Source organism: Etheostoma cragini, chromosome 3 (genome assembly GCF_013103735.1).
Source record: "Etheostoma cragini isolate CJK2018 chromosome 3, CSU_Ecrag_1.0, whole genome shotgun sequence".
NCBI lineage: Eukaryota > Metazoa > Chordata > Actinopteri > Perciformes > Percidae > Etheostoma > Etheostoma cragini.
This window is the reverse complement of record NC_048409.1, coordinates 12,207,635-12,218,302: the sequence shown is the minus strand read 5'-3', so window position 1 is coordinate 12,218,302 and position 10,668 is coordinate 12,207,635. Positions and strand designations below refer to the sequence as shown.

Genomic DNA, 10,668 nt, shown 5'->3' with positions numbered 1-10,668 from the left:
CCCTCCTTCTCCTCTGTGAACTTCCCGTCTCAACATGCGCAGGGCAACTGTAACCTACATTAAAACACGTCTATGTTTTTGCCTGGTCATTAAATCAATCATTAATATCCAAACGCACCAGCCCTCGGGGGGACTGGGGTCGACTCCCAGCTTCTTGTTATTCGCCGCACTTCAAATGAACCCAAGCTACTATGTAGGGAGGATGTAAACGCCTTAAAATCTTCTTTTCAACGTTGTTTCAGAATTGTCTATTCACACGTATATTTGGTGTAGAAGAAGAAGAAGATCTGGTCTACATACCATAGCATTCCTCCCTCTCTCCAGACCTCGTCCACTCCTTTCTTTCGCTCTGTGCTCCTCTGCGACTCCCAGCCGGGGAAAGACTTCACAAATCAGACAAAAACACTTCCTACCAGCACTCCCATCGATTATTTTCCGCTTTATCTATATTTATTTATTTTGTTGAATAAACGAGTATCTGTCCAATGCTTCCCACATCAAGTACTCGTTTTCATCAGACTGAAGTTTTCAGAAACGAGATGCATGTCTCTCCACGTCTGTGGAGAAGGGAAAGAAGAAGAAAAAAACTAAATTCTAGTTGAAATGCTGTTCAAACTCCAGGCTTTTCACCCCGGCTGGGAACGAGGAGGAAAGGGGGGAGGCGTTGGAAAAGCGCTGTTTCGGTGTGTTTTTTCCTTCTTGGTTCAGCCACCACGTTGTTTTGAGCAATTATTATTTCCTTTGTTGTGTCAAAAATAAAAAATAAAAGAGTCCGTACGCCACGCGACCACAAGCTCTGCCTTCATTGACCAGAGCACCGCTTTGGAGTGTCCGACAGCTCGTCCGAAACGCTTGGATTCCGCTTTCTAGTGTTAAGCCCTTTACAGGCTAAATGTGTGACGGTGTGTATAAGTCTATTTTTTTTCAGCTTCCCAATAATGGCGGACCTCCCGAATCCAGCATCTCCCTCCTATTCACTGAACAGAGAGAGAGAGAGAGAAAGAGAGAGGGAGAGAGAGAGAGAGAGTCTCGCCCAGTGGTTCATGGACACAATTACAACACACATTACGCACACTGTTTATGGAGAGATTTAAACGTGACTATTATATCTGTTTTATTATGACTTATTAATATATATTTTTTATCATACGTAGTAAAAGGTTACATTAGCCAAACGTGGGAAGAAAACATCTTTCTGGATCCCATATTCGTTTTCTTTCCTTTTCTTCTTTACTTTTGGTTGCGTTATTTCACGTAAACAAGTATTCAACCAAACAGATGTATGATTATCAGTGGACTTAAAATTAAAGAAATGTCTCTAATACTAATAATATAATATAGTAAAGCATACTATATTCACACTAAAATGTGAGTAGGCCACTCCATTACGACTGGTAGCCTACTATTGCGTGACTATTTTCATGTTGTCACTTTGTATTTATACTTTTATTACATTTCAGAAGGCCCTACTTATTTTTTATGGTTGTGTTCTCTTTATTTTGTATTACCTTTGACAGCTTCTCACTTTGATCAACATGTACATTTAAAGCACATGTACAACTTGTACAATATAATGCATTGTTATTTTTGTATTCTTGTTTTTAATATGTAGAAACAAACAACATAAAATACATTGTTGCCAGCCATCACATCTACATCGCAATCTTTTTTTCCTTCATGTAGAACTGAATAGTTTGCTTATGGTACAGCGTACAATAACAAAAAAAAGGAGGGAGAAGAAGAAAAGAGGAGGGAAAGGAGACAAACCAACTGCCGTTTTTATTTTACAAACACACACACACACACACACACACACACACACACACACACACGCACGCACGCACACACACACACACACACACACACACACTTGTCCAACTTGTAATAGATAATTTCTCAGTCTTAAATTCAGTCTTTCCATCTCATGGATCTTAAAATATGCTGAGTACAGGTTAAAGTACCCAAGTGTGTATAACATATGCCATATTTGGTCGTTTTACTCTTGATACTTTGCATCTCCTTCTTCAGTCAAAGATTACGTTTATGTTTAGATGTGAAGGTTTTATCTTGTGCCTACATCCAGTATGTTTTATTGCGACACCGTTTCCGGGCTTCAGAAAAAAAGAATGTCTTCATGTCATCATGGTTGTAATTAATTAACTTCATTTTGGTCCATTTCCCCTCTTGGCCCCATGAGACACACATCACTTCCTTTCACAACTGATCCCTGATTCCCTGTACAAACTCCAACATTTCTCATAGTTTTAGAGATCTTAATGTTCCATGGCTACATGACCGGCAATAGATCTGTGGAGCGTTCACATGAGGACTCCTACTGAAAACCGTATTGAGTAGCACAGAGGTAAAATATGTACTACCTTTCTGGAATAAATCCATCATCTCAAAGGTTATCGTCCTATGTGGTGTTGGACAGAGTCATCCATTTGGTAAAATACTCGCTGTGAAATGTCCTTTGATGAGTTCAGCCACAAAAAGTATTCAACATCCTAAGGTAGATTTTGTTTCCCTCAGGTAGTCAAAGCATCTACTTCCACATACTTGGAGAAATATCTGCGATGTTGTACAAGTAGTGACAGCTCAGCAGATGGTTAGTGTCTAGCGTTTGGAATTCTCCTCATCTCTGATAGCCTTTCTTTAACATGCAATTCATCTGTAATCTAAACTATGTCTGACATGTAACAGACAAATACTGAGGGCTGTAAAACCCCATTTATTGATTTTGAAACGCAATTTGACACTTGGATATTTAATAATAATAATTCATTGCATTTATATAGCGCTTTGTCATAGACAGGGGGGGACTACTCTCTAACACCACCAATGTGTAGCACCCACATCCGCTTGGTAGAGAGGGAGGGGAACGTGTTTTTAGTACTACTACTGGGTACTCTGGGGGAAACCAGAGTACCCGGAGAAAAACCCACGCACACATGGGGAGAACATGCACACTCACACAGAAAGGCCCGGGACCATGGTTCAAACCCCATACCCGGTACCTGCTGTGAGGCCAACCATTGGGCCGCCGTGTAACGTTGAGACAATACTGGGAACAATACTGACAATGGTCACTCAAGGTAAAAGCATAACAAAGAATTTATAAAATTCCTACATGAGTTGTTAAATATAATTTCTAAAGCTAAGTTCAATATGTTTGCCACGACAGTTTGAAATGTGACCCAATACCCAGTCAGGCAGGGTTCAAGGCCTACTGCCCTCCGTTTGAATAAGTCCACACGCTTCTGACCAATCACATTAGTCACTGTGTTCTCAGCAATATTTGCATGACCCCAATCACACAGAGCAAGATTAGCAGGGGTCAAAGTTTCTGTTGAATAATCCACCGATGTTTTACATCCCTCTCTCTTCTACTACTGTTTTTTTTCAGCTTGGGCCAGACCCTATCATAAAACTTTTGCTATTCAATTATGACACATACGGTTACTTGTGCTATTTCATTCTTACATAAAGATGATCACATGTGTGTGCTTTCATTACCCTGGACACCTCAGAATCCAAACACAGCTGCAAACGTTACACAATGAAAGCACTCTACATTTATCATTTACTCAGTGGATGGTTTTGCCTTTCATTTTATACGTTTATACATTTTCTTATCAACTTTCTCTGTATTTGCAGCTGAAATATCCCTGGGTCCCAAGGGCAAGCACATTCCTTCACTCACAGTTGTGCAATCCCTGACAATCACAGTTCCCCCCCACCCCCCTCTGACTCCCTAAACGCCCAGAACGCTAGAGAGGCAAGCTGTCCAAGCTGTCTGGGCAATGTTCTGCACTGAATGGCTGCCCAAACAGACCAGTAAACAAACGGACTCTGCAGAAAACAACCACAAATGGTCGGACTTCGACACTGAAATATAAACCGGGATTTCAACTTTTTTTATTCTGTATTGTGTGTTAAAGCAATGGAGGTCACACACACACACACACACATAAAAAAACATTTGGTATTTTAAGAATACTCTTGTTTGTTGATTGATGATACTGAACCATCCTGTAGTTTTCCATTTTAAATGTAAATACGTACATGATAAGTCTGAATGATGTTAAGTGTCATATTACAATGTTTAAAATGTTTGTCATTCTTACTATTAGCCTACTTAAAATCATAGTTAGCTTTCAATTTGACTCATCCTACACATCAACATGTATCTGCTACAGCATATCATAGACGGTTAAAATAGCAGTAACTCCCCTTTTGCTGCTCATGTGATGCAAAGTACGAGACAACAAGCGGAACCGCGGAAGGGATGCTGGTTCTTGTAGTGCCATATTACCTTCCGCTGGCTCTAAATAAGGCGACAAAACCTACATTCCCCACCATGCAACGCAACTTAACGTAAATTTGCACTTCCTGTTAGCCCGGGGAAGATAGCGGACAAGCGGTCGAAGAAATTAGCTACTGATGTATTTATGTAAAATTGTAGCATAATTGTTAAGGAACGTGCTATTCTGGAGCCTTTCAGGTCCATCTTTAGGTGTCGACAATGGTAAATATCTCACAGTTGAACACTGTTCTATTTCTTTCTCATAATAGTTGCGTGTTACCGCTAGCTTGCTAGCGTTATAAAGCCTTCATTAAATCTAGAGGAAACGTTAGCTATCTAGCTAGCTAGTGTGTTAGCTATCTTACCATAGCAGGCTAAGTCCACAGATCTGAAGTCTCGATGTTTAATCCCAGAGACTGGCTACCACTTAGCTAGCTCAAACAGATCTCCAGACAAACATTTTGACTTTGTCTAAGGTCTTGCACAACAGTGTTGTCAAAATCAATGGGTGTGGTTGGAGTTGGCTACTGCTAACTTGCACGTTAGCTCAAGCTTCCAGTGTTTTTCTAGCTACAGTTAACTAAATGCAGGCAAATACGGCTAGACATTCAAATATAGCTACTATTAGATGTTAATACCTAACGTGAAATTGTAAACTAGTGACAGGTAGTAGTGTCTGATTTATTATCTGTCTCGAGTCAGTGACTTATTTCAGTACACTATATATGCTCTTATGCCATTTCTTTCTCCATTTGTGTCTAATTGTATCTCATAGATCCGCTTTATACTCATCCAAAACCGAGCAGGGAAGACACGACTGGCCAAGTGGTACATGCAGTTTGATGATGACGAGAAACAGAAGTTGATTGAGGAAGTGCATGCTGTGGTAACTGTGAGAGATGCCAAGCACACCAACTTTGTGGAGGTATGGGAATAGTCAGTATACGTTTGCATGCATGGATCTTAGTTTCTGGGTGGCTCTGTGACATGCACCATTATGTTTCTTTGTTCAGTTGAACCAGAACGTTTTTCACCTCATTATAATGACTGAAACCACACTGTCTCAGTAAGAAAAAAGAACTCTGTGACTCAACTGTCCCACATTATAAGCATTTTTCCACTAGATATCTTAACAAGTCAATTTTCACTATTTCTGTGGCAATTTGTAAAGGAAATTAAAAAAAATCTTTTAACCAATGGGTGGGATTCTGGAGAAATACCCTACCAAAAGAAAGAAAAAACCCTGTTCTGCTGATCAGTTTAATTATAGTTTTTGTTCCAAAGTCATTAGAAATACACTGGGTGTGTTTTCCCTTTAAAGCCTGGAAGCTTAAATCCAGGCAAAGTTGCTGTTGTCATAATATGAGAGACACAATTGTTAAGATGTGCTGTCTGGGTTGTTCTCACAGTTCAGGAACTTCAAGATTATTTACCGACGTTATGCTGGTCTATACTTCTGTATTTGTGTGGACGTGACTGATAACAACTTGGCATACCTCGAGGGAATCCATAACTTTGTAGAGGTAACTGACACACACAACACATGCTGTATGGATGTAAGATGTAAGCGCATAAGCGAACTGTGATGATTTACCTGTCATGGTCTGATTGTTTTCAGGATTGTCTGTTAATGATTTCCTTGAAATTGAAAGATCCCCCCCCCCCCCTCCCCTACTGTCTTGCAGCTCCTTAATATCAAACCTGCATTCTTGTGGGTAGTGTGGACTGCAGTGTATTATCTAAATGGCTGTGATAAATAGCACATCAGGTTTCATCTTCAACAGAATATGGATTATCAAATGGTTGCAAAGACGACAAATGAGTCGCAGTTAGGCATGACAGTCCATTTCAGTACAAATTCATAGAATCAAATTAATTTTACCTTGTGCCCCGGGTTTGTCTTTATTGACCCGGAGCAGTGTTAGATGATGCTAGGTCAAGTGATGCTGGAAATAAGCCTTCAGCAATAAAATAACAAATTGATCACTAACAGAGTCTGATAGCAAATGACAAACACTGAAATGGCTACGGAAATGATTTAGGAGCTAATACTTCTTATAATGTGCAAGCATTTTGGTCTGATAAAAACTTTGTAGCTTCTTACGGTCTGCGCCAGCTTCGTTATGACCTCATTTGGCCCCGTTGGCCCTTGACAGTGCTCAAGTTGGCCCATGAAGTGCTACTGCAGCAAAAACTGCAAACTAAATGCAGTTCCGTTTTTTCTTTAAAATGTTGCTTGGCAGCAGATCTACCATTAATTAAATCAGATTCTGGTGTGTGTGCGTGGGGGGGGGGGGTTGCTCTATTTTACAAGTATTCGATTTTGCTTAATTAAAACTGTTTTTCAAAAGTCTGTTCATCAGCGCATGTCAATAAACCAAAATTAGTCAAGAGTATATTTCATTTTGAAAGCTTCATTATTTCTGTTGATGAATGAAACTTTTTCATCAAACTACTGAAAGTGTAAATACAGATTAATCAGACAGTTAACCGGTCAAGCTACTTTCACAAGTACGTACAGTATATTCAGGAAGAATAACCATTTTTCACAATTCATTATCTTGTATTAAACATTTATAACAAACAATCAAATTAAAGTTGGATGGCATGTAACAAAGGTCCTGGTCCATATTCTCACACAGGACATTGGATTTATTTCCTTAGGGAACCAAGTCACAAGGCTACATGTGCGTATCCGTAGGAACATCGGCACGAAAGACCCATGACAATGTGTGGGACACATCATTTTAATAAGGCATATTTTAAATGTTGTAGTGAAAACCATAACGTGTATGCTGCTGCTGCTGCTGCTGCAGTGTCCCTTTATTTCCGCACTAATTCATCACATCAAGACTATTACCATCAGGCTTTCGTCTTCTCACAGTTGACTATTTGGTTTGCCTGGCTAATACTTGATCAAATGAAAGGTTTGATTTTTTTTTTTTTTACTTTAAGGTGCTGAATGAGTATTTCCACAACGTGTGTGAATTGGACCTCGTGTTCAACTTCTACAAGGTAAGGACATCGCAAGGTTTTCTTGCTTTGTGATATTTTGAAATAATTGTGTAATCTCAGGAGTATGGAGGGCAGATGTTGTTATAATACATTTTGAGAAGACATTTATAGAATATATAAACCCTTAGCAGTTATTCAGTAAGATTATTTTAAATCAACTTAATGAGGGATGGATACTTTTGATAGGCCGAAGTGAACAAGCACCGCTGAACTCCACGACTGCTGCTTGTGTTCTTACTAATTACTTTTTGTGTCTTAACATCCTCCCACGTGCTTAACGCGTTACACTCAGAAAATGTCAAATAAGAGTATAAGGGATGGAATTCCAATTTCATCCACTATGTACTGCTGCTCTTAGGACAAAATGATTTTACAAGCTCAGCCACCCAGGTCTCTCGGGTACGTGATATTTAGTCAGTCAGCAGTTATTTTACACGTCGATGGCAGGGACGTGGAGTCGAGTAATGACCAAGGCTTAGATGATGACTTGTCAGCAATAGAACCGTTTTCCTGGAAACCCAAACCTTTCATGTGTAAGGAAGAAGCTAATGTCTCTTTGGTTTCCAGTCTGACCACAACTATATGTGGTATTTGTAGTCCTATTATCCGGAATCCTTTCTGCCCTCTAATGCACTGTGTCTCCCCTTTAAGGTGTACACGGTGGTGGACGAGATGTTCCTGGCGGGAGAGATCAGGGAGACCAGTCAGACCAAGGTCCTTAAGCAGCTCCTCATGCTCCAGTCGCTCGAGTAGAAAGCAGACGACCATCCTTCCTACCCGCCCACTAATCTGCTGCCCTGGTACCTACACCGACCTGCTCCCTGTTCCCGTCACTACTGGAATTCATCTTCCTGCCTCTACGGAGCAGACTTCACTTCTCACAGAACTTCAAGAGGGGGTGTTTTTAGACATGGAAAACTACACAATATTGTTTAAATATGGATATATAATATCGACGTTCAGTTAACCCGTTTGTCACAGCAGTCTATATGTTGCAATATTCTGTTTGTTACTTCTAATGAAGTCTCCAAGTATTAAAAGGCTGTACATTTCAACATGTTAACATTTCATTGTGTTAACATAACATCGACCGCCTAAGTAACAATGATCTTCATATTCTGTTCAGTTTTCCTAAGCCCGAGGCTGCAGAAATGAGTTATTTCCGTAAGTACCCAGTTAGTCTTGGCATTATCTCTCTGTGAGGTGTGGAAACACTGATGTGGATCCACCAGCGAGACACTGCCCTCTCCTCCTTTCCTCCCTTCATTAACCTCAACGTAATGGCACTACTGTAACTAACAAGCACCATGTATGAAGAGTAACCGCCTGCAACGGCTTTGCAGCCATTTCTATAAATCCTTGTAAAGAAAAAAAGACCTTGCCAGTGATGGCCCTCTAATCATTGTGTCTGGGTCACAGTACAAGCAAACTACAACTAGAAAGTCCTTTAGAGCAATTGACCCACCACGGAAAGTTCATAATTGAATGGAGTGTACTTGGGATGAGTGCCAATTTGACGGCGTGTTATGGCAACCTGTGCTGTGCCAGACGTCCTCATGGCTGATGATGGTAAACAAGTGTCCGGTTATGTTAACTCAGATTGCTGCACTCTGACTGATCATTTCATTGCATTTCAAACCATCTAGATTTGATGCAATCATTTACATCAAATGGTGCTTGTTGGTCACACTTAAAACACTTAATACACAAATGCACTCAGACGGAGAGAAAAAATAAATACCTGGACGTAGATAGTATAATTTACATAAAGCAGTACTGTGAAGTTTGCTTTGTATGGCGTGTACAGTGTATCTTGCGTATGTTGAATATTGTGAAATTAATACATGCATTCCAGAATGAGTGGTTCTTAGTCTGAGGAGTATTTACTTGTGTAAGATCCATAAATGCCATTGCGTAAAATAAATAGGCTTTTAAATTCCTCCTTCAAGCCTTATGAACTTCGAGAAAAAAAAGAAATCCACTTATTAATTTCCATTTGCTGAACATTGTTTATGAAATTACTTGTCATATTCTAATTTTAACCATATCTAGTCACAAAGGTGGTTTCAAATGTCACTGTTGAACTTTGTTTTTTAAATGATTGGCATTTGTGAAATATATACTGCTTCCCTTCTTGTCCATGTGTGTTTGTTGATGGAAGATGTGTTTGTATGTAGTACTGTCTCCCAAATTAACAACCCACATTAATACGTCCCATTATATGTAAATAAAATAAAGTGATACATGAATATCAATAGTTTCTGCTTCTAATGGATTAATCTCTATGAAAAGGTGCTGGTAAAATATATTCTCCCAGCAATCTTAAATAATACAGGAAATTGTGATTTCTCTATCCAATATTTTAGCACCATCTAGTGGTAAACCATCAGGAAATGATGCAATTTGATTATGAGGTCATCCTGACGGCCTATCTAGAATCAATAAATCAGTCAATATATCCACTCCAGCTCCATTAAACCACTCCAGCCATTGCTCCATCGACCCAAGAACATAAATCCAGACAATTGGACACAGAGGGCATTTACTCTTCATCTTATAAGTCCTTAGATATCCTAACCTCACCCTGACTGCCTCTGATAGAAATGACTCCGCTGAAGAATGACATATGAGGAAAATGAATCACGTACTTAGACTCCATTGTTAAAATGTCAGGCTCTGTTAAGTCAGCTGCCTATACGCCTGGTGTGTAATAAGTTATTGCTCATAGGAGAGTTAAAAAAAAATAAAGTAGTAAGATTTACCTATATTCAGGATTAGATGTGCTTTCACTCCCCTGGGCAACAAACTGAGCTCTTTAAACGGGAACCTATAGTCACTTTGAGACAACACACACAGATAAAGGTAATATAACATTAACATCCAGGAGACATGTGAAGAGGATTAACTGAAAAAACAAGCAGTTTACTGGGAATTGCATATTCATTACAATCAATGAGCAACACTCGCCCTAAATAGACAAAATCTTATTTACAGTATAGGTTACTTGAGATGTACAGTAGTATTTTGGGTTGATTATTTGACATTAGTTACTAAGCAACAACTGAGTTGGATTGCGTTAAACACATGATTGAATCTAGACAGGAAGTGAAAAAAGAAAAAGATGCTCTTATGGCTCTCTATTTGGATGACTGCTTATTATGAACTGTACAATAATTACAGATGAATGCAAGCTGAATCGGGTTCAACAGCATTCCACCATTTAAAAAAAGGACCCTATATGTGAATATAAATGACAACTTGTGAATACAAGTGATCAGGATTGCTGCTGACATTCTCCTACAGCTCAGGAAGTGTTACATATTTCATCACTACCTCCACGTCAGCAA

General features: G+C 39.4%; 3 protein-coding genes across 4 annotated transcripts in view; 1 reads left to right on the top strand and 2 right to left on the bottom strand.

Annotated features, from left to right (window-relative positions):
- arhgap35a (Rho GTPase activating protein 35a) overlaps positions 1–1,006 on the bottom strand; it is a 58,010-nt gene extending 57,004 nt beyond the window's left edge. Inside the window, exon 1 of the mRNA XM_034867492.1 lies at positions 301–1,006. The gene's annotated coding sequence lies outside the window, so the exon portion shown is untranslated. The remainder of the gene's footprint in view (positions 1–300) is intronic.
- Positions 1,007–4,302: 3,296 nt separating this feature from the next.
- The window catches only part of ap2s1 (adaptor related protein complex 2 subunit sigma 1), a 13,957-nt gene continuing 7,591 nt past the window's right edge, over positions 4,303–10,668 (top strand). The window contains exons 1-5 of one of the 2 annotated variants that reach the window (XR_004656081.1): positions 4,303–4,528; positions 5,082–5,231; positions 5,716–5,829; positions 7,262–7,321; positions 7,973–8,219. Coding sequence is in view for 1 of the 2 variants with exons in the window: in XM_034867500.1 (XP_034723391.1) it covers positions 4,526–4,528; positions 5,082–5,231; positions 5,716–5,829; positions 7,262–7,321; positions 7,973–8,074 (429 nt within the window). In the remaining variant the exon portion in view is untranslated. Of the gene's footprint in view, positions 4,529–5,081; positions 5,232–5,715; positions 5,830–7,261; positions 7,322–7,972; positions 9,571–10,668 lie in introns of those variants that run through there. The other variant, XM_034867500.1, reaches the window with a different exon arrangement.
- Positions 10,214–10,668, bottom strand: part of rab4b (RAB4B, member RAS oncogene family) — an 11,512-nt gene continuing 11,057 nt past the window's right edge. The window contains exon 8 of the mRNA XM_034867499.1: positions 10,214–10,668. This exon is cut by the window's right edge and continues 1,996 nt beyond it. The gene's annotated coding sequence lies outside the window, so the exon portion shown is untranslated.